Source organism: Schistocerca americana, chromosome X, assembly GCF_021461395.2.
Source record: "Schistocerca americana isolate TAMUIC-IGC-003095 chromosome X, iqSchAmer2.1, whole genome shotgun sequence".
Lineage (NCBI taxonomy): Eukaryota > Metazoa > Arthropoda > Insecta > Orthoptera > Acrididae > Schistocerca > Schistocerca americana.
The window spans coordinates 784,793,183-784,818,453 of NC_060130.1; the positions used below are offsets into that span (position 1 = coordinate 784,793,183).

A 25,271-nucleotide genomic window follows, 5' to 3' on the forward strand; every position below is an offset into this window, starting at 1 on the left:
GCAATCAATGCTTGATACCAAAAATGTGGAAATAAAATGAAATCAGAAAAATGAAACTAATAACATATTTTAGCCCTCCATAATTATGTAAATGTATTTTAATTTACTTGATAGCTCCCGGCAACAGAAATCAGTTTTGTTTTCATTTGATGTGTGAACTGTAAACGAAGAGAAAGCAGTAAAATCACTAAGCGTAAACATGGGTCACTATCCCACTCCCCACTGCAACCCAGACTGCTCTGTGCATGTGTGAATCTGTCAGCATAGGTGTGCTAGAAATTTTTTTCTGGGTAGCATGACTGCTTCTTGCTACTGTTGTAGCCACACTTAAAGTATCCAGAAGCAGAAGGTACTGCTCATATGCAACTCAATTGCACATGCGAATGAGCCCACTGGCAACAGCTCAAAATGAACTTAATGTTAAGAATTATAACATCATGCTTATCAGACATAGTTTGCTGTTATGAAGTATTCTATTGTGTTTGACCTAAAGCCTTTGACACATTTTGCTTTAGGCAGGCGCTTGTGTGTACACTGTGTTTCGTTGTTGTAAATGGCACATTTCCTTTGCAACTTAAGTTTTATTTTGGTTTTATCTGTCATTTATGTTTTATTGCTGCAGTATTATTCAGCAGTAGTGGAATACAGTAAAATTCTTTGGTTGGCTATCAGTTCTTACCAGTCAAAATTCTAAAAATTTAACTCAAGACTAAAACAACAAAAAATTCCTGGAATTCTAAAAAATGTACAGGTTTTTCCTGGTTTTCTCCCGGATAAAAAAAATCCCAGATTTCCTGGTTGTTCCAAAGTGTATTCACCCTGATGATATATCTCAAATACACAACAATTTAAATTAGCATCAATATACTCAAATATCTATTAATTTAGGAAGATAAAGAATATAGTGAAGTAATTGTGGTGTGCTTGAAAAAAGATGTTTTCCTAAACTTATTACATAGCAGGCAACTATTACGGATTCTCTGTAATTATTATGGATTTATCACCTTCATTATGGAGCTATGGAGAGGTACTAAGAAATTACTTTTAAACTTTGTCAAGATATATATGACACTAAACCCCATAAAATACTGAAGTATGTTTGTACAAGATGGCTCTCTCTGCTCCTGTCAATAGAAAGAATAATGGAACAGTGCAAACCTCTTGTAAAATTTTTCAATGATGATGCCTAAAAAAATGTAAACACCTCTTACATATCTAGAGTGCACCCTATTCTAAGAGATCCATAACTAAGCTACTTCTTCTTTCCTTGTGTAATAATCTTTCAGAAAGAAGAGCCAGTAATTCATAGACTTCATAGCATCCTAAATAAATTATTTACAGGTCTGATTGTTAGATTCATCAATCCTTCTGCAGTACCTACTTCTTGCAGTCTGCTGGAACTAAAATTTCAAAAAAGTAAACAACACAAAGGGGTGAAGATATAGTCATTGGCGTAGACACTAGAAGCTTCATTCATCATACCAAGCTTGAAAAATCTGTATTCACAAAATTTTATGATGATGTCAGAACATTTTTCATCAACTCATGTAATTGTGTCAAAGAAAAATTTCCACAATATTATGACTCACAAAAAACTTAGAAGTTATAGACATTGGATCCAGAAAAAGAAAACCTTTAGTATCAATTGTAAAGCTTAATGAGCTATTTCCTGGTGTTCTGAGTGATTGTGAAAAGAAACACATTAGAATCGAGAGTTTTCGAGATACCAGTTTGATGACTTTGGAATAGTGGAAGAAGATAGAGCTGATACTGCTTGGTACAAGATATCTGCTATATTTAATGCATCAGACATTAAAAAGTATACACCACTTAGCAAATTTATGCTTGCATTACTGCTTATGCCTCATAGTAATGCTGCCTGTGAGAGAGTTTTTAGTACTGTTAGGAAAAACAGAACTGAATTTTGATCTAGTATGAATACAGGAACATTGACTGCCTTTATCATCAGTAAAATGAACCATTTATCTTAAGGAAGAGCATGTTACCAAAATAATTTTTCGGAGACTCAGAGTCAGACTGTGAAGAGTGCAACAAGATTTTCACTCAAGAGATATTATCATCAGTCAGAAGTGAAGCTTCTGTATTGTACAATTAGAGCAGATCCAGGAAGAAAAGGCAGTGGATGAGAAAGACTTGTAAATATTTTTGTATAAAACACTGAAGACAGGCCTCTCATTTCATGATGCATGTGGATTTTGTTTACTTGTTTTACTTTCCTTTTAATTAATATTTTGAGACACATAAATGAGTTGATTTTGTAGTATTTGTAAATTACAGAAATGTTTCTAAAGCACCTTTATGTTTACTAAACTGATTTTTTAGCTTTTTCCACTTAACCTGATTCTTTATTTTACAATTATTTGAATTGCTGGAAAATCCACTTTACTTAGGGCTAGAAAGTGTGAGTGTTTAAAGGCCTAAAACACAATTCTAATTTTTAAAATTTTCTGATTAAATCGCTCCCAGAAAATGCTAGGATGGTTCCTTTGAAAGGGCATGGCCATTTTCCTTCCCCATCCTTGACATGATCCATCTCTAAATGACTTTGATGTTGATGGGACATTAAACACTAAGATACCCTCTCCTAAAATTTTCCAAGGGAGAGTCCACAAACCCACTTCCATGTTTGCCATGTGATTACTGACAGCCACTTCTGAAGATCTGCAGCTATGTTATTGTGTAATCTCTTTGGTGTTATTATTTTTCACTTATAATGTTCAGACTTTTCTCAATTCAAAAGCATAACTGTGGAGCAAACTAAAAATCAATACGTTAATTATATTAATTATATATATATATATATACATCACATTCACTAACCTCCACATACAAAGGAATACTAAGGTGAGAACTATTATTACAAGGGCTGCTAAAGATGCTCCAACTGCAACTCCGAGGACTTCTCCATCTATCTCACACTGAGATCCATAGAAGTTTCCTGTACAGCTGCAAAGCAAAATTACACATATATGAATAAGTGACATAAAAGTAAACATACATCAGTGAACTACCTGGAAACACAACAATTTCTGAGTTGACAGAAGAACTGGATCACTTATCTTATGACAAACATTGAAAAAATATTACAGAAAACACATTGCTCACACTTATAAAAAAAATAAAATAAAATCAAGTGTACAGAATATGATTCGAAAGACAAAGAAGGTATTTCATATGGAAACTAAGTTAGTCTTTGGGGACTGGAAAAAATTTATGCAGGTTATTTATTTCTCAACAAAACAAACTGTATTCCTCTTCAAAGTGATTACAAAAAGTGTTTAGGCTCTGTCACAAAATCTTGCTATTAAAATCACTAAAATAACTGATAAGAAGAAAGATGCCTATGTCAAAAGAGAAGTGACAAAGCATATGTGCAAAATGATGTATTATGTAGCTGAGCAAATAAATTGTACAGAATTTATAGAAGGTGGGACATAAAGTCAAATGAAGTTGAACTGGTATATCTGCCTGAAAGAAAAAGAAACAAAATGGTCACAATAAATGTTCCCTTGATGATTTGCATATGGGTGCTATCAGGCAGCAATTTCTATGATACTATGAAGAATGTAATGAGATATGAACTCTATAAAATGTCACAGTGTTTGTCAAACATGTGCATTCTTCTATGATAATGGAGAAACTTAAAGAAGAAGTTTCAAAAAATGAACAGTATATTAAGTTTTTATGCAAAAATGAGGCATCAGAATTCAAAAGATCACCAGTTTATCTAGGCAAGATGTGGATTCACATCATATTGTTATGAATAAATCCTGTCAAAGTTACAGTGCGTGTGATGAAAGTCAAACTAAAGTGCTGATCAATATTTCAGTGCGGCCTGATGTCAAGCACATGCCTACACTCGGCCTATAAAGATACCAGGAGTATGCCGTTGCTACTTCTCTCTCTTCTTGAGTGTAAACAAGATAGTTCTGCCACCCTGATCAGTAATTCAGTTTTCCTTGTAAGGTAATTCTTATATCGATAATGTAGTGTGTTATGAATACAATGGATAAGCTGAGAGTAAAGAGTTTTCCCCTCTTCATTCTGCATCAATGAACAGTATGGACTATTCAGGCAGCTTGTACTGTTGCAAAGGGAAAGAACCTTATGGAGATGGTTTTCTATTGCATTCTCTGAAGCTGTTATGATGTTAGTGTATCTGTATTGTAAAGATAATTCTGATGAGTATGTGTACAATGCTATGTTATGTTATTTTTTGTCGTTACAGATGATTTTAGATCAAAAGCAAAGCAAACTGTGATCAGCTTCTTCCAGGCAACCAAATACTTCTGAGTGGCATCTGTCAAGCTGCAAAGGTTAATACCCTCACTCAGAGGTGGATCATTAGCAGTAGTGTTATAAATCCTCACTCCATAAGATGTAGAGTAGATGTTTGAAATATAAACTATAATATTATAACAAAGTCTACCAAGTGAAGTGGAACTGTGGTTAGCACACTAAACAGACATTTGGGAGGATGAGGGTTAAAATCCCCATTAAGACCTTCAGATTTGGGTTTTCCATGAGGTCCCTAAATCATATAATCCAAATGCCAGGATGTTTTCTTTAAAAGGGCATGGCTGATTTTTTTCCCCATCCTTCCCTAATCTGAGATTGTGCTCCATCTTTGATGATCTTGTTGTCAATGAGATGTTAAACTCTAATCTTCCGTTCTTTAACACAGTCTGGTGATCAGACACTGTGTGTCATCAGCTCTTCTCCATTTGTTGGCCAGTAAGTAACTGGTGATGAAAATTAATTCCAGCAGCAGGAGCTAAAGGGGCTACTTCCCAGCCAAGCAATATCACACTAACAAGTCTTCATGACCTCATGTATGGCGGCAGATTTATTTAATCAGTAGACTAAAAAGAAAAGGTGTGATGCAACAAATAGTAAGAAACAAACCGCCAGTACCTCGTCTCCTACCTTGGTAGAGCACTTGCCTGCAAAAGGCAAAGGTCCCGAGTTTGAGTCTCGGTCCGGCACACAGTTTTAATCTGCCAGGAAGTTTCATATCAGCACACACTCCACTGCAGAGAGAAAATCTCATTCTGGAAACAACCCCCAGGCTGTGGCTAAGCCACGTCTCTGCAATATCCTATCTTCCAGGAGAGCTAATTCTGCAAGGTATGCAGGAGAGCTTCTGTGAAGTTTGGAAGGTAGAAGACGAAGTACTAGAGGAATTAAAGCTGTGAGGACGTGGCATGAGTCGTGCTTGGGTAGCTCTGTTGGTTGAGCACTTGCCCGCGAAAGGCAAAGGTCCTGAGTTCGAGTCTCGGTCCGGCACACAGTTTTAATCTGCCAGGAAGTTTCATATCAGCACATACTCCACTGCAGAGTGAAAATCTCATTCCAGTAAGAAACAAGATTTATTTTAGGGATACAAATACCTCAGAGAAATACTGGTCTAGAAAAGAGTAAATATAGTCTTGCGGAAATATATTCAAGAATTTCAACCTAAATAAGCTTTCAGAAGGGAAATAAATATTCAGTTTCATGAAAGGGAAAATAATGTGTGAAACTAAGCCAATATTACTTATTGCTTCATTGAAGTGGAAGTAACTTACATGAAAACATGATTTTCTTTCAAGATAGATGACACACATGAGTTGATACAAACAACTCATAAAATAATTTCTATAATATTTCCTCCTTCTCACATATGTGAACAAGTTTATTATTATTAAGTATTAATAATAATAATAATAATTATTATTATTATTATTATTTCTTTCTTTTCTCAGACGTTATGTCTGGTCAAAAATGGAAAGTGACGCGGACCTTGATCAACCATGACTTCCTTTAACTGTACGGTATATGTTATATTGCATTTAGGAACTTTCGGGTAATTGAACATGTATCAATAATTACAGATTTCTGTAGTTGTATATATAAGTTTGGATGTAGCTGTATTGCGTTGATGTACTGGTGGATATTGTGTGGTATGACTCCTGTAGTTGATAGTATAATTAGTATAATGTCAACTTTATCCTGATGCCACATGTCTTTGACTTCCTCAGCCAGTTGGATGTATTTTTCAATTTTTTTCTCCTGTTTTCTTTTGTATATTTGTTGTATTGTGTATGGATATTTCGATTAGTTGTGTTAATTTCTTCTTTTTATTGGTGAGTATGATCCCAGGTTTGTTATGTGGTGTTGTTTTATCTGTTATAATGGTTCTGTTCCAGTATAATTTGTATTCATCATTCTCCAGTACATTTTGTGGTGCATACTTGTATGTGGGAACATGTTGTTTTATAAGTTTATGTTGTAAGGCAAGCTGTTGATGTATTATTTTCTACGTTGTTATGTCTTCTGGGGTATTCTGTATTTGCTAGTATTGTACATCTGCTTGTGACGTGATCTACTGTTTCTATTTGTTGTTTGCAAAGTCTGCATTTATCTGTTGTGGTACTGGGATCTTTAATAATATGCTTGGTGTGATATCTGGTGTTTATTGTTTGATCCTGTATTGCAATCATGAATCCTTCCATCTCACTGTATATATTGCCTTTTCTTAGCCATGTGTTGGATGCGTCTTGATCGATGTGTGGCTGTGTTAGATGATACGCATGCTTGCCATGTAGTGTTTTCTTTTTCCAATTTACTTTCTTCGTATCTGTTGATGTTATGTGATCTAAAGGGTTGTAGAAGGGGTTATGAAATTGCAGTGGTGTAGCCGATGTATTTATATGAGTGATTGCTTTGTGTATTTTGCTAGTTTCTGCTCGCTCTAGAAAGAATTTTCTTTAATTGTCTACCTGTCCATAATGTAGGTTTTTTATTTCGATAAATCCCCTTCCTCCTTCCTTTCTGCTTAATGTGAATCTTTCTGTTGCTGAATGTATGTTATGTATTCTATATTTGTGGCATTGTGATCGTGTAAGTGTACTGAGTGCTTCTAGGTCTGTGTTACTCCATTTCACTACTCCAAATGAGTAGGTCAATATTGGTATAGCATAAGTATTTATAGCTTTTGTCTTGTTTCTTGCTGTCAATACTGTTTTCAGTATTTTTATTAGTCTTTGTCTGTATTTTTCTTTTAGTTCTTCTTTAATATTTGTATTATCTATTCCTATTTTTTTTCTGTATCCTAGATATTTATAGGCATCTGTTTTTTCCATCGCTTCTATGCAGTCGCTGTGGTTATCCAATATGTAATCTTCTTGTTTACTGTGTTTTCCCTTGACTATGCGATTTTTCTTACATTTTTATGTTCCAAAAGCCATATTTATATCATTGATGAATACTTCTGTTATCTTCAGTAATTGGTTGAGTTGTTGATTTGTTGCTGCCAGTAGTTTTAGATCATCCATGTATAGCAAATGTGTGATTTTGTGTGGGTATGTTCCAGTAATATTGTATCCAAAATTTGTATTATTTAGCATGTTGGATAGTGGGTTCGGAGCAAGGCAGAACCAGAAATGACTTAATGAGTCTCCTTGGTATATTCCACGCTTAATCTGTATTTATTATTATTATTATTATTATTATTATTATTATTAATTATTATATTGACTTTGAAGAAACTGATGCATTACTTACTGGCAAACCTGCTGGTTCCCTTCAAATCGGCACTCCCCATGACCACTACAATGTTGCTGTGGGCATGCTTCACATTTTCGTCCACTATGATGCATATCACCTGCCCAGGGGTCTCGCAGCCCATTAGGACACACACAACGAAATGTGCCAAACACATTGCTACATGCTGCCAAGGAATGGCAGTCGTGTAATGCTGGATGACTACACTCATCCAAATCAAGCACATCAGTTACTGCTCCTGGCAGACTATCCACCCACAATGCACTGGCACCCACATTGTTACCCCTCCGCTGAATTGCTCCCAGCAGATGGCGTCGGATATCATGCCTCACAGCTGGTCTCAGGGTTTCTGCAGTCTCTTCCAACTGCAATGTCACATTGGCAAACACTGGACCATACCCACCCACTGTGTACAGTCCATTGACATTTACTCCCATGACATCATCTGAGAATGGTGTCATTGACATGGCAGAGTTGATCTGAAAACATAGATTTCAAATTACTGGTGTGTAATGTTTTAGATAAGAAAATGTTTCCATTGTAATCCTCCCCCCCCCCCCCCCTCCCCCAACATACACACACACACACAAAATTGAGCCACTCGTGTTTCTTATTTATGTTCACAACACAAAATACTACTTAAAATAATTTTGTATGCAAATTATGTGTTTACAGTTTACGAGCATAATGTCCATAAGGAAATAGAGATTCATATTAACGAAGTTCCAAATGAAATAATGCAGTATTTCAATGAAACCCATTTCAGTGTAAGTATTAGCAGCACATCTATCATGGAATATTCAACTTGTGAATGATTGGTGACACTGGCATGGAACTACACACTGTCAGTGAAATTTTGAAAAAGAAGTAAAGTGTATTAAATTTTCTGGGTGAAATTATTAAAGAAAAATGGAATTGGGATATTCATACTGATTCTTTCTCAAGAAAATAGTCTGAAAGTATACTTCCAATCAATATGTTGAGTAAGAGCTGTAAAGGCACTTATTCTAAATACTACATACCATGCTTCATCATTGCCAAATGTAAACAACAGAATACAAAAAAGAGGGGAAGAAACAATAATTTAAATTACCTTAAGGGTTCTGCAGAAAAGAGGTGTTCAAAATAACTATGGAACTGAAGCCAAAAAGTCTGGGAATGGCTACGCAAAATTAGTATTCCAAGCATACTTCACAATATCACAATACTTTATCTACAGGGAAATACCATACAAAAAGCTATGGGTTAGTACTTTAAAGAAGATACCATTATTTAGATAGGAATTACATTAGCAAGAAAAGGAAGAAAGATTAAAGGTTAATATCATCTTGATAATGAGTTCATTAGACCAAAACACAGTCTCAATTGGTGCATATCTGTTGCTTTTGGACAGATAAAAAAGTATTTGATGCGCAAAAGTATGATTTTTGTTATTATTGAAAGCACATTGTAGTTTTCATTACTGTTGTACTTTAAAGTGGTTGTGAGGAGTAATTCCTCAGACAAACCAATAAAAAATGTTTGCTCATATCTTTTAAAGTGTGAGCGACATTATTTGCTGTCAATTAAAGAGCATGCAATAATTTCAAATGTCCATACCTAATGATAATCTGCAGCACAACATGACAATAAAGTTAAGAAAATTAAATAAATCAGTGCTTGCAAGTACATGCATAAATTACATCCTTATTGTATGAAGCACACTAGCTCATATTCGATACCAATGACAAAATAATTTCAGTGACTTTACATGACAGACTAAGTTATGCCACCACGTAACTGGAGTTATTTGAAAGCAACATAGAAATATTTAACTCATGGCAGAGTGTCAGTCTTTCTCAATAAGAAACTGGCACTTTCGGCAGTGATGGGCAGAAAATGTTCATCTCAATCAATGTGAAGTCTTATGGGATACAAGTCAATGGGTTAGTAGTTAAGAACTGACTGCCTACTGTTATTAAATAATTTAAGGAGTTTACATAAACAACTCACTGAGGTGTGAGGAAATGAATCATCAAAAGACAGATAAATAAGACTGAAAACTACACACACACACACACACACACACACACACACACACACACACACACCACCACCGCCACCACCACCACCACCACACACACATGTATGTCTACACTGTACAAGTGTGTGTGTGTGGGGGGGGGGGGAGGGGGAGATTATTTATTTAATCCAGTTATTTTTATAAGCCTTGTGATGACTCAACACCTCTACTATTCAGTGGGTTGTTACTTTTACTCCACCTAACCAAACCTAAACAGGATTTTCCATTATTATATTTCTACTTGTAATTGGTTTATTTATTCGAACTACATTCAGCCCATATTGTTGAATCCATTGATGAATGCCTCATTAAAACATACGATTATTTTAAAATTAATTAATCATTTTGATTGTTCATCAAGTGAGTGTCATGTGCCCATGGAGGGTCATACCATTTAATAATGCAACATTACTCTGAAACTTCAGAGTCCATTCAAGACTAAAAAGACTACAAAGAAATGTAATACTTTATGATTTAGTATAAAATTATTTTGAAACACAGCAAAAACTGTATAGTATATACAGAAATTCAGAATAAATTTCTACCACTGTGCCAAAATCCATGTTCACATACTACTTTTTAGTTGTGTTTCAGAACTGCATACCAAGTGATAAACAACACAATCTACTCACGGCTTGGCTAGCTTCCCACTGCAACTGCTGATATTCATCAGAATTTTTGTCTCTCAGATCATCATTCCATGTAATTCGCTTATCATACATGCGGTCAACTCGCAGGGACAAGACCATAGACACAATTCCTGAAAAACCAGTCAGATAAATAATACTTGACAATACATAAAAGAACAAATAAAACAAAGAAAAAGTAATACGGCCTCAAACTTATAAAATGAGGAGTTATTCATCAAAATAATTAGAATCTAAGGAGAATATGTTCAACCCACAGTACTGTGGTTGTACACTAGTGCATTTAAGAAAGGTGTTCCCTCAAAAACTGCAACCCACTTGAGAATGTGAATCTATGGAGCATTTGGGCATTCCACATCAAAGACAGTAATGCTAGTTAAACCTTTCACACCAGAGGCCAGGAACATCATCTGGATCACTTTCAGGATGACAACTGATATTTCAGTGAAGATAAAAGACACAGCACCAAAGGCTCCACCACAAATGCAGAAGAGCCATCTTTGTTCAATAGAATATGCATATAGCGCACACTTTTACGAGAGATAGAAAATTGCAGTCATAACTATAAATCAAAGGCTATTGGATCACTTCAATATACAAACCTCAGAATGTGGTTTCCAGAATCAGGATACTCACTAATTTCTGAAATCAACACATATAAATAGTGTTCAGATAACTTAAAGGAATGCATCCATGTAACATCCTTGACAACTGACCAAATTTCAACAGGTGAAAACCTCATTTTCAAGGCACAAATGTTGAAATATCGATGTTTGTTGATGACAATACCCACCTGCATTCCCTAACTTATTTGATATGTCAGGAGAAGACAACCAGTAACTGGTGACTAACAACAGTGGTGTTGCTGTTGTTATTGTCATCAGCTTAAGCCTCTTAAGCTCCAAATAACTACTGCAACTTATACCATTCTTAATCTCCTTCTTGTATTCATCTCTTGGTCTCCTCATTAGTTACGTCATCTACCCATCTAATCTTCCGCATTCATCTGAAGCATCACAATACAAAAGCTTCTATTTTCTTTTTGTCTAAACTGTTTATCTTATGTGTTTCACATCCGTACATGGCTACACTCCACACAAATATGGTACTTTCACAAAAGGTTTCCTAACATTCACATCTATATTCAATTTTAACAAATTTCTCTTTTTCAGAAACACTTTTCTTGCCATTGCCAGCCTGTATTTTATATCCTCTCTACTTTGTTCATCATCAGGTATTTTGCTGCCCAAATAGCAAACCTCATCTACTACTTTAAGTGTCTCATTTGCTGATCTAATTCCCTCAACATCACCTGGTTTAAATCAACTTCATCCCATTATTTTTGTTTTGCTTTTGTTGATGTCCATCTGATATCCTTCTTGCAAGACACTGTCCATTCCACTCAATTGCTCTTCTAAGTCCTTTGCTGTCTCTGACAGAATTGCAATGTCATTGACAAATCTCAATTCTTCTCCCTAAACTTTAATCCATACTCCAAAATTTTCTTTGGTTTCCTTTACTGCTTGCTCAGTGTAACAGACAGAATAACTTCAGGGATAGGCTACAACCCTGCCTCACTCTCTTCTCAACCACTGATTCCCTTTCATGCCCATCAACTCTTGTGACTGCCATCTGATTTGTGTACATGTTATAAATAGCTTTTTGCTCCCTGTATTTTAGCACTGATACCTTCACAATTTAAAAGAGAATATTCCATCCAACACTGTCAAAATATTTCTCTAAGTCTACAAATGCTACAAATATAGGTTAGTCTTCCCTTAACTTATCTTCTAAGATAAGTCGTAGGGTCATTATTGCCTCACATGTTCCTAGAGTTCCCTGTAATCCAAGCTGATCTTCACTAAAGTTGGCTTCTTCCAGTTTTTCCATTGTTCTGTAAATAATTTGTGTTAGTATTTTGCAGCCATTACTTATTAAACTGACAGTTCAGTAATATTCACACCTGTCAGCACCTTCCAACTGCAGTGTCACATTGGCAAACACTGGACCACACCCACCCACTGTGTACAGTCCACTGACATTTACTCCCATGACATCATCTGACAGTTCCGAGAGAGTATAGAAAAATTGCCAGCCACAGGAAAGATTTTCGGTTAAAATTTTCATCAACATACACACTGCGGAATCCAAAAAGAAGAAGCTTCTTGTATGCAGATGACCTAGCCTTAGCTGCCCAGGGCACAAACTTTGAATGTGTGAGCAGAAATTCCATAACTGCCCTTAGAAACACTTCAAGTCATTTTAACAGGAACAGACTAACATCTCACCATTCAATGACATAAATCTTTGCCTTTCATCTATGGAACAGAAGAACATGATGTGACTTCTATATAGAATGGTAAGAAAACCAACAAAAATAATGATACATGTTGAAGTACCTAGGCATAATGCTTGGCAGAAACACACTATGTGTAGAAAAATGAAAATCTCTACTCAAAAAAATCTTGTTTACAAACTTGCAGTTAAGGTTACACCTACAGACAATTTGTACATCAGCAATGGCACTGTACGTGTGTGTGTGCATGAATATGTGTGTGTGTGTGTGTGTGTGTGTGTGTGTGTGTGTGTGTGTGTGTGTGTGTGTGCGCGCTTGTATGTTTCTCTCTCTCTCTCTCTCTCTCTCTCTCTCTCTCTCTTCCCTAATCTCAGGCAGTAGAGACAGATCTCAACCAAATATATTAGCTTGTTACAGGTTGCATCAAGCCTACTCCAAATGATAAACCATAATCCCATAACTAAAATAATGCCATCCTCTGTAAGCAGGAAGTGGCTGCCAGTAAGAAAAGAGGCAGAGCACACCCACTTCATGGTCACCTCCCTTCTCAGCATCAGTTTATGTTCCAAAAAAGCTTCCTGAAATCAACTAAATATATTATCATCCCCACTGAGAAGGCCACAATATAACTAGGAAAGAAGAAGACACCTCACTTCAGCAGGCAAATACTGCTCACTGGATGCAATGAAAGCTGACTGGTGTGGGAGGTGCAGCACAGACTATATTTAAATGTAGTAGGATTCAAGGACATCGTAAGGCAATGTTGCTTGAACACAGGTATGTGAACTGTGACTGCAGAGAAAATAAAGAAAAAGTCACATGCTTCGATTGGTGCTGTGCTTACCATCTTTCACAGAGAAAGATCTCCTGTAGACCACCCTGACTATCCTGGACATTGCAGAGTTCAGAGAATGTAAATATAAACCATTAAGTTATTACATTCTCCTTACTTGATAATAATAAAACAATATCAATGGATAATTTTTCCCTTGTTGATATAAGCATAAAACGGAATCACTGTTGCTGCCATAGTGAAACAGTGGAATGGCCAGCCATAAAATTAACAATATTAGTAAGCTGATCTGTATGGATATGAGGGACATTTATTCACATTAGCCCACTAACCACAGTAAATGTTTTGAGAACAACGAGTACTCTCCAAGGCAAAGATTTGAAATTTTGATAGACAGTTGCTGCTGATCTACTTGATTGATCAAGCATGTGTATTGCTTAATTTCTGGAATTTTTGCCTTTTGTGGGCAAGTCCTCTACCAAAAAGCTATCCAAGTAAAACTCAGCTGGTAGAGCACTTGCCCACAAAAGGCAAAGATTCCAAATTCGAGTCCCAGTCTGGTAAACAGTTGTGATCTGCCAGAAAGTTTCAAATCAGTACACACTCTCCTGCACAGCGAAAATTCATTCTGCAAACTACAAAATGGTTTCTCCTTGGTGACATATATACAAATACATTTTTTCCATGCAAACTGTCAGAATACAATAAATATTTACTGTTTTTCTTCTTAGAGCCTGGTGGTGGGTTCCTTTTTCTATTACTTTTTTTCCCTAAAGTGGGATTGGTTAATATGATTTTGAGGAATCCATATTTTTATTCACCAATTCAGTGCTGTGAGGTCTTCAGTTTTTATACATTAATTATATCCATGTCAGTCCTATCACTCTGAAGAGCTCTATCCTTACCATGTACACCCTTGATTCACTTAAGATGTTTGAAACGAAGTAATCTAGTCAGCTAGATAACAAATAATTCAGTTTTAAATTTCTTTTGGCTAATTATCCTCACAATCACCACAGATCTGATACAGCTGTTAATAAGGACTTAGATCTCAACACCTGAAAAAAATCAGTATTAAACAACTGCAGCTTTACACAATAACTCACTTCTACATGGTTCACGATGTTTGCGTCGGCTGAATCCTGGTCGACAGTGGCATGATGATACACCTTGTTCTGTTCGACATATCTCATTCTGTGCAGCATCACAAGTTGAATCATCTCCAACAATGCATGTGTCAATCCTACAAAAGTAAAAGAAATAGCCATGTAAGAACAAACTTTTGATTATGATGTTGTTCAACAGTCTCAAGAAAATTGCAGAAATTCACATTAAAATTTTTCAGATTATAATGTCAGAATAAGCAGATAATATGAACACATGCTTGTAGAAACATCACATACACCACTTCAGAAATAGCCTCTTCCAGGCTTTTGATTTCATAGCAAACAAAAAGAAATTCCCATTCCTTTTTTTCTAATTTTTATATGATGGTTTAGTACTCTACTGAAAGTAAGAATATTGTTATATACATAGGTATAATTTAATCAATTTGACAAGGTGTTGAAAAATACTGGGCATTGTTTTTTGACACATGCTATAAGGATAGGCATCTGGAGTGATTATAGAGAAGCTTTGAAATCTAACATCACAGGGCATGTGAACTTGGAAATCAATACAGTCTTCTCCAAAGACGTGTTCCTATCTTGCAATGCTCCAGTCAGTTATACAATACAAATGCATCAATGAAGCATAAGATAAACAATCAAGTATGAAAAGAGAGGGCATGCTAAACAAGGTAGCTAAATCATTAAGTTGAATCATGCATGCTACATAACTAAAAGTTTACTTTGTTGCAATCGCTCATGACCTATTCTTTCTGTTAAATAAGATACTATCCAAAGATAAACTGTATATTGCAGCTATCAGTCATGTGCACTCATAATAAAATGGTACACAGACCTACATCTCTATATCTGGACCAGTGTAATAATGTGCTTGACTGAATGATGGCTGTTGACAGAAGAGCTATCACACTAACAACCAACCAGAAAAGAAACTAGGCCATGCCTTCCATTTTCTTCACTGTTGTCATATTATTCTGCAGATAACAATTATGACTGCTACATTACTGCTGTGATTCATTTTCATCATATGCTTTGTTTCTTTGTGCTGATTTTTATAATATAGAAAAGAATGCCTGTAGCTAATAGCAAAAGTGAGTATCAAAGTGATAAGGCAAACTCAGTGCCACAGGTTAACAGAAAATATATGAAAATATGCTGAACTGAAATGCACTGCTGTTGCTGCCACAGCCATGTTAGTGTACAGATAACTGCACCTTTCTGTGTCTAACTGACAATAACTTTGTTATTGTGATCCAGATATAGACTTGAAATTATACTGAACATAAGACTTCTACCTGTAATTTAGATAAACTTAAAAAAAGATGTGCACATAGATACAGAAGTGATCACACTCTTTAAATAGCTCATAGGTGCAATTCTATTTCATTTATTACCATTTTGTGAAACTATTGTCTTACTACTGCTTTACTGATAATTTCAGCATACACTAAATCCAACTAGTTTCTTAGTTTCTTTTAGGAATTTTATAGACTTTCAGAAGAGACACAAGAGACTATGAAAGCAGCATGAGGTTCACTTCATACACAGTGTCACAGAAGTAATGGTCAAGACTGATGGATATGAGAGAAACCATCATTCAAAGCAAAAAAAGTATAGTAAATATGAGCTCTAAAATGTATACCACACATTAGGAGTTATGAGCTCTTCTTCATATTCAATACTGTGAAACGAATCTTTTCTATTGCAAGCTCTTTGCTTTCCAAATTTGGGGAGGAGGTAGTATGGACCAAAACACAAAAAAATTGTTTCATGAACATGGGATCTAAAATACATACCTTAAGACCTACAAGCACTTGTTTGGCAGGAGAGATATGTTTCACAGTAGTGGGGATGAACAAGTGCTCAAACCTCTTAGGTATACACTTTTAGAGACCCTGATTGTTAGACATTTTTCCTTGTTTTGGTCCATACTACCCCCTCTCAAAATAAGGAAAGCAAAGAGCTTACAGTATAGGAGATTTATTTCACACTGTCAAAGATGAAGAAGTGCTCATAACTCTTAAGGTATGCATTTTTGAGCACATGTTTACTGGAATATTTTGCTTCGAATGATTATTCATGTCATATCCCTAAATACTGACCATTCCTCCTGGAACACCCTGTATTCTAATGTAGCACAAAATTATTCTCATACTCGATCACATGTGAGTGAAGGAACAAAAAAAGGCTATAAACTACAGTGAGTACAGGAGTTTTGCTTTATGGAGTAGTGATCAAAAGTTTCTCACCTCACTGGAGTCTGAGTAGGTCGTCTTGTAAATGGACGTCTGCTCGGTACTTGATGTGAAGGTGTTGTTGGTTGATCTTCAGGTACAGCAAATCTAAAACAAATGACATTTCCAAATGTTATTCTTTTTTCCATGATAATTTACATTTAAACATAAATAAATACCATAAGTAACGCCATTTGGATGTGTGATTATTGAATGTTCGTATATCATGTACCAGCTCTGCTGTAACTTCTATACAGCCTTCTATGTAGATGCGAGTGCCAAGCAACTGTCCATCCAAATGAGTTGTCACAACCAAATTGTAGCCAAGTGCTCAGCTGACCACCCAGTAGCAGAACATACAGCTGGTCACACCATACTTGACTTAAATGGCTGTTTCACAAACCATGTCATTTGTTCACATCATCACCATCTTCTCTGAACTATATCAATGGGAACAGTCCTTCAACACTTTCTTCAGTCCTGAAATCTCCCTTCTCCTCTGTTTTATCTCCCACTCCTAGTTCACTCCTCCACATAATTAGGTGTTACACATAACTCCACCTGCTTATGCCACAGCAAGCTCACTAATGCCATACTCCAATTGTGTGCGCTTGCTGCATCTTCATCCTGGACATCAGCCACCTTTCCTGTGAAACTTCTGCCCCAACTCCTTTCTACTCCACTCATTCCACCCGATACAACCATTCACCCCAGCTGACTTGCAGTGCCAGTACAATGTAGTTAGCCATGACAATGTGGCCGTGTGTGTGTGTGTGTGTGTGTGTGTGTGTGTGTGTGTGTGTGTGTGTGTGTGTGTGCGTGTTAAGAACACTGCGTGATGCAAGTATTCTTCAAAGTTCCCATTTTTCTTCTGAACATGTAGTTCAACAACCATGCAAGAACAGTTACACATTGTTGAAATGGTGCGGTGTAGTCCTACAACTACACATAGTGACTTTCTGCATGCATAAATGTCCCATGAATGCATGGCAAACATTGCATGCAAAAAAACTTGTACTCATTTCACATACAACATGTCCACAATCTTCACATTGGCTACAGTGCCACATGACTTGAATTTTGTTGCTGGTTAAATGAAAATTGTAATTTGCTTCCATTAACACTATTCACTAGTAGAACCATATTTACAATGTATGTAATCAATAACACATGTAATAATCATTAATGGTGGAAGGAAAATCCACACATTCCAGTAGAAACCAATTTCCAAGTTCATTTTTTGCTCAGTGGTTGTTTCAGCATGAACAGTAACAAGCTGATAGGTCCAGTCATTTTAGAAGAGCAAATGACCGGACAGAACTACTTGCATTTTTGTAAAATTTGTTTCTTGAACACCATAAGGATGTTCCTTTGGCCACATGAACTGCAATGTACTTCCAGTATGATGGAGCTCCTCCACATTCTACCACACTTGTGAGGTCACACCTCAAATGCACTTAACCTACCTGCTAGATTGGTTATGGTAGTTCAATTAACTGGCCACCAAGATCACCAGACCTTATGCCATTAGATTTTTGTTTATGGGGTTTGATGAAATCTGACAAGGGGAGGGTTTGACATGTGGGCCACCAATTTTTATCAAGTTTTGCAAAGATGCTGTACATTTTAAATAAAGAAACACATTTTGGCTTTTTGCTAAACACTCTCTAATTTTTTTAAAAAATCACGGTCAAAGTTGATGCTGTAAAATCATGCTGTCAATGTTATACAGCAAAAGATCATCTAAAAACAAACACTTTTTATTAATGTAATATGGGATCCAATGTTAACAATGTTTAAGTTATTAACATTTTTGTGTTTTCACACTATAGCTTGGCTACACATCATTCATTGTGTCTAAGAGCACAAGGACAGCAGTTAACCATTCAAGGCATTAGACTACCAGACTGCTGGTCCATGTTTGATTCTTGATGGTGGCTTCTTTCTTCATTAGATGTTTTTTCAGTGTATTTGAGTATTTGATAATATTCTGATAATGGGAACCCTTACTTCCTTTTTTTGAAGTGCAATATAGGGATGTGTGATTAATAATCAAATAAGTATATATAATGTGTTGACAATTATTGTCATCATGACACACGATGCACAGTAAGGATCTTCATAAATGGTGATGCTCTACCAACCTGCACTGTGAAAGTAATACTACCAAAACGTTTCTCTCTATGTTAACCATGTGACATTACTTTTTCAACAGGTACAGAATTTCATCACATGACTTCAAAATCATGTGGCATCATAACAGAGCAGAGAATTACAAGACAGGGTGGATGCTATCAAAATTCATGCATTGGTCCATAACCAGATGTCCACTTCTGTATTTCAAGATATGCTTTTATATTTTTGGTATGTATCAAGACTGAAATCTGATTAATCTGTTTTTTAGCAACATGAATCTGATATGTTGCCCATGAACAATGTACTGGAAAACATGTCAATGAAGTAAGATTTTGTTCATGTGTTACAAATGGTGTGAGAAACATTTATGTTTTGCCTGTTTCTATTGTAAGTTTCACCCCAATGATTGTGAGACAGTTCACAAACAGACGATCAGTTAGAATTTTGCAATAATATATTTTAGGCGTATTTTTGTACAATGTATCATGATGAAAGCAACTATGAGTCCACTGTAATATATATTTATTTGATTGCAAATCACACTTCCTGATGTTTTGCTTCAAAAAAGACAAAGCCAAGTATTCCAGTTATCAAAATATTATCAGACACACCAAAATAATATCAAGTGAAGAAAATGCCATGATGGTGAATCAAACATGGACTAGCAGTTTGATAGCGTAGTGCCTTGACCTCTCAACAACCAACCTCACTCTGCTCGACACACTGAATGACGGATACCCAGGCTACAGCATGAAAACACAAAAATGTTAACAACCTGAACATTGTTAACTTTGGACTCCACATTATATAAAAAATGGTTGTATGTAGATGGTCGTTTGATGTATAGCATTGAAAATATGATTTCTTGTCATCAACTATGACCAAGATTTTTTCAAAAATTAGGGAGTGTCTATCATGCAACCAAAAAATGTGTCTCTTTATTTAAAATATAGAATATCTTTGCAAAACTTGAAAAACTGGTGAACACATGTCAAACAAAAGATGAACATGCAAGATGAACTGCTTCATCGCATCATGGACACTGGTTCCCTCATTAGGGAATGCGCAGAGGCAGTCAGACAAGCACCACAACACATTCTCCCAAGAGTGCACAAATGCACTGAAGTTGATGACAGGAAATTAGAACATTTATTGTGAACTGTATAACAGGTGTAATGTGACATGTACAATAATGCTTAGAGGTGAATGTGTTAAAAATATGTATTTTTTCAATTGATACTTTGTGAAGTGTATGTTGTAATGATTACTAACAGTTGTACATGAGTACATGTGTGAACCTGACAATGTGTTGAATAACACAGAAAATAAATAACAATGTACATTAGATGTGTTCTATCAGGAACCATGCAGAGTAGGGCATACATTCATATGAAGCTTTTTGTTTCAAATAATTGTTCCTATCATATATCTGAATATTGACCATTCCTCCTGGGAGCACTGTATATGTGCTACTTTTTGTACGAAGAGATCTGTCAATCAGCCAGGAAATTCCTGCCACAGTCCCATATGCAGTAAATTTAGTTTAATGGCTCATTAAGAAAAAAAATGGGAAGCTGATCAAAAATATAAAGCTAATCTGTTTTGACAAGTTACAATTGTATTCTAATTTGTTATATGGGAAATGTTACATTTATAGTGACTATAATAAGATTACTGTTGCTAGATATGTAGTACTGCACACTTACCCTGGGAATTGGTGGACTCTGCTAGGTGCTACACTGTGAGAATCTGTAGTGCTACCAAACAAGTTTATGTATGTACGCTTTCCATCTATTGACACAAAGTGTTGTCCTTCTTGTGGCATAGTTATAACTGAGACATCACCAGTTTCTGATCATAGAGAGAAAGAATGTAATTAATAACTGACAAAGTAATAAAAATATAAGAAATTATTGAAATTTTGGATTGGAAGTACACACATTAATAAATGGAAGAAAAGAATAAGTGAGACCAATAAAAAAACTAATCCAATAAGTGATTACTGCTGGAACAAAAAGGTAGAATCATTCAGTCACTGAGTACATCACACAAACTGTAATTCCCCCCCCCCCCCCCTCTCAATCTGTTTACATCTTAGTGATGCACAGTATTATGACTAGTTTTTCACTTGTTGCTATAAAATTATGGATTCTTCAAACACTTTTTGTACATAAAACTATCTTTAAGGAATGGCATTATAAATATTCTGCTATCAGTTACTATTCGAGTTAATATTTTTAATACATAGGTGTTTATTTCAGATTTTTGATAATGGTATGATGCTGTCAGATTTAATCTATTGAGTATCAGATCAGATAAACATCACTTATTAGGTTCTGGTCTCTAAATGTCAAATAATGATCTCTGTCTTACAAGAGCAGTGGAGGTCCAAAAAATACAAATCAAAGTATTTCTCTTTTTCCAAGAAAAATAGAATTACATCTTCACTTTAAAACTCTTCAAAATGAGACTGACTTATTCTTTTATATTCACTTACCATTCATTTAAGGTTGTTCTTTGTAAAATATTATAATGATTCATTTATCATAACAAATAAGTATGCCACAGAAACAATGAACATGGCTGGCTCTGGGGTTTTACCACCTTGTGCGGAAATTTCAAGCGCCACCACTGCCCCCCACCTTGCATATTCAGACATGGTCAACATTTCTCACAATGTCATTCATCTATGATGTCTTACTTTCATGCATCACGCTTACTCATACACATGTTTGATGTGAATGAGTATTTAAGGCCAGAGCCAGGTATAGGATACCAGTCAGTGAAGCAGAAACCAAATGTTTATAGTGTATAATATCATCAATTGCAACTCAAAAATTGATTACATCAACCAGAATGAAGTTGTATCACTCTCGGAGTATATAACTAAAATCTGTTTGCTTTTTCTCATTTCCTGAGCAGCAAGGAGCATGCAGTGAAGAGGGATGAGCACCACAATTGCCGAGGAGAGTGTAGGCGAGTAGAGTTCTCACAATACTAGTGCAAGACAGGTTTTGTGAAAGCACATATTTATATGCAGATTTATCTTCACATGTATACACATTTATCTTCACATGTACTATATATTCATAGCACAGCACAAAGACAAAGAAAGAAATGCACACTTGTTCACTGCACACTGAACAACTGTTCACTGCAGTGCTGAACAGCTGCAGATTGCATATGATGGTAAAATTGCAACAGGCACGAAATGTTTCAAACTATGTCAATGGATTCCCAACAGAACTATGGGTCTCAGCAAACAATGAAAAGTAAACATACTATAGTACGTGAAATAGTACCTCCAACATTGGGTTTGCACAGGTAGGTGACATTTGGCAACTTATTTCATTGTTAGACAAAACAATTGTAGGCTTACCTGCAACAAATCTTTATTAAGTAAATGAATTAAAATGCATGACATACATAAATAAATCAAAACTAAAATTAATTATGAATACATGTTTACGTGCTTGCCTTATATTACAGATATTTTTCTTGCTTTGGTATCAGCAAACTCCTGTATGACTTCGTTGAAATCCAAACATTCAGCAAGCTCTCATGTCCAATTGACACCATTGCCAGCCCCCACAGTTGTGCCTGATCCATTGTCAACCTCAGGTTTGTCTTAACCAGCTTAAGCTTTGAAAAACTTCTTTTCCCATTTGACACTGTCACTGGTTGTGTTGGCAAAATTCATGGGGTTACGTTTACATTGGGCACAAAACTATACTCACATATGAGATTTACAGTTTCACTTGGTGTGCTACCAGGCTTTGCTAACACTGAGAGCAATTAAAGTCCATCTTTAAAACTGATAAGACTGATGTTCGTAGCCTGTTCATGATTAAAACTGCAGAACAGTTTGAAACAAATGGCACTTACAATGTCAGGTGACATGTCACTAAAAAACATCACTGTGACTTATGAGCTGTTGAAAGCTCCCACTGAGTGCACATCAAATACTTTAATGTAAACATCTGTTTTGCACTGCATTTGTGGATCTTGAATTTTTTCATCTTCTTCCTCATACTGGAAATGTCTCCTCTTCAGTCTCTTTTGTTTCTGCATTGTACCATCTACTGGGTTTTCTATACTGAGTTGTCAGTTCCTTAGCAAATAGTGGGTAATCTCAGAATTTGAAGTCCTCCAGATAGTTTGTGAAAAACTCTGTTGTCTTTCTGAGCAAGTCAATAGTTTTCAATATATCTGTGGTGACGCACTGCTTGCCAATTGCTAAGAAACAGGGATATGCTTGGACAGGAATAATCACAGGCTATGATTGACAACACAGGACATACATAGTGGAGGTGGAGTGGTATATTTATAATGAAAAATAGTCAGATTTCACCTCATGGGAAAGCAGGATAATAGATGTAAATAATATTAGTGTTTGATACACACTCTTCTTTCAAGGTGGTTTTCAGTTATTGCACAGTTCGAGGAGGGGTATCAGTTGAGAAACACTGCTGCCAAGAGCATCCCAGCTATGCTATATGTCTATAGCATTTAAGTCTGGGGAGTGTACAGGCAATTCCGAACATTCAATATATTCACTCTTCAGTTTGTTGGACACTTCAGCACTCCTGTATGGGTGGGCACTGTCATCCACAAACAGAAATATGGGGCATACCACACCCATAAACTGATGGATATGGTCCAGAATAATCTCCCTACAATACTGCTGTGTTGTAATAGTACCTTGTGCAAAGATATGTAACAGTGTTCCACCATTGTGCATAATGCCTGGCAACACCATAATGCCTTTGCCATACCGATGACAGTTATGAACTTTATGTGCTGTATAACATGCTCCCCTCTCTCTCCACAGCAACTGGTAGCCAGATTCCCTTGCCACAGTAAAGTGATATTTGTTAGAGAACATCACTCTGGATCGCTGTCATTGAACAGAACCAGCATGCTCCCAACACCAATAAACTCTTTCTCATCAATGGTGTGTTTGTAGTGGGATGCATTTAACAGGGTGGCAAGCATACATGCTAGCCTGATTTAATTGCTGAAAAACAGTTCTGGTAGAGACAGGTGTATGGTTAGTGGTTACAAGGTCTGCAGCAATATGCCTAGGACCGAGATGTGTATTTCTTTTTGCCACTAAGGCTATGTATAAATCATCTTGCAGTGTGGTTATCCATCTACAACCACCAGTATGCTTTCCCATAACATTTTCCACCTTCAGCAGCCTTTTTTAATTGTGAGATGACACTTTTAGACACTCCCACTACTGTGGCAACAGTAGTGACATCTTGACCATCTTTGAGCATTCAACTGCTTGTTCACTATCATAAGTACTCAAAGGATGTCTTGCAGACATGTTGCCATAACAAACAGAATGTTGCACTACTAGTTACAACAACAATCTTCATCAAACACTGTACTGTATGAACTGTCAAATGCATACAGAGCACTCATACACAGGCTTTGCTGTAGTTAACACGTCCTACCTTCTACATTTCCTTTTACTATCACTGGTTGAGTGTTATCTCTTTCATAGTAAGTGGCTGTTGTTCCTCAGCAAGTTCAATTTCTCCAGAAGTAACTGTCATTCAGTGTACTTTGAGTGCTTTTGCTGCAAAAATGATGTGGTGTAGTGTATCATAGAATATCACCACTGAACAAAGAAATGAAAAATTACGGCTAAGGTTTGCCCATCTCCCAACCTCATGTGCAACCATTCTGTCCAGTTATTTCAACCAATGTATTATAGACTTCTCCCATGTTATACTTAAGAGCAGCAACTGCATCAACCCAACATTCCAATCTTGTTTTACCCAATGGCTTCAGTGTTAGAGCAGATATACATTGATAAGACAGAACATTATGACCAATGCCCACCGCGCAGTTGGATTCCATCTGGTGATGTTGCGGGCATGTAACATGCTATGAAAACTACATATGTGCAGCAGAGACGGATGGGGGACCAACCTAGCAAAGACTGTGGATGAGTATGTTCACATGCTACTGTCACGAGCATCTACAGAAAGAGGTAAATTGACAATTAAACTACCATCAGGGGTTAAATGGTTGGACGTCCACGACTCTTCACAGAATGTGAGGTTCGAAGGCTTGTCTGCTCTGTAAAGAACGATAGATGGTGATCTGTGGCATCTCTTCTGAATGAACCAATGCTGGTGCACACAAATGTTTCAGAGCACACTGTTCATCATACACTGTTGAACATGGAGCTCCACAACCAAACCACCCCTATGAATTCACATGTTGACCCAACGACTTCATCAATTACAATTGCAGAGGGTATGGAGCCATCAGGATTTGACCTTCAATCAAAGGAAACATGTTGGCTCTTTGGGTGAACCACATTTATGCTAAACTAGGTCAATGGTCATCTCCACAAGTGCCATCACTGAGATGAATGGCAGCTTGAAATGTGC

General features: G+C 36.3%; 1 protein-coding gene across 1 annotated transcript in view; it reads right to left on the bottom strand.

Annotated features, from left to right (window-relative positions):
• LOC124556319 (mucin-6-like) overlaps positions 1-25,271 on the bottom strand; it is a 310,887-nt gene that overhangs the window by 24,851 nt on the left and 260,765 nt on the right. Inside the window, exons 7-12 of the mRNA XM_047130291.1 lie at positions 20,568-20,712; positions 16,741-16,833; positions 14,471-14,607; positions 10,261-10,388; positions 7,567-8,045; positions 2,842-2,967 (exon numbers count right to left, since the gene is read on the bottom strand). Coding sequence (XP_046986247.1) covers positions 2,842-2,967; positions 7,567-8,045; positions 10,261-10,388; positions 14,471-14,607; positions 16,741-16,833; positions 20,568-20,712 — 1,108 coding nt within the window. The remainder of the gene's footprint in view (positions 1-2,841; positions 2,968-7,566; positions 8,046-10,260; positions 10,389-14,470; positions 14,608-16,740; positions 16,834-20,567; positions 20,713-25,271) is intronic.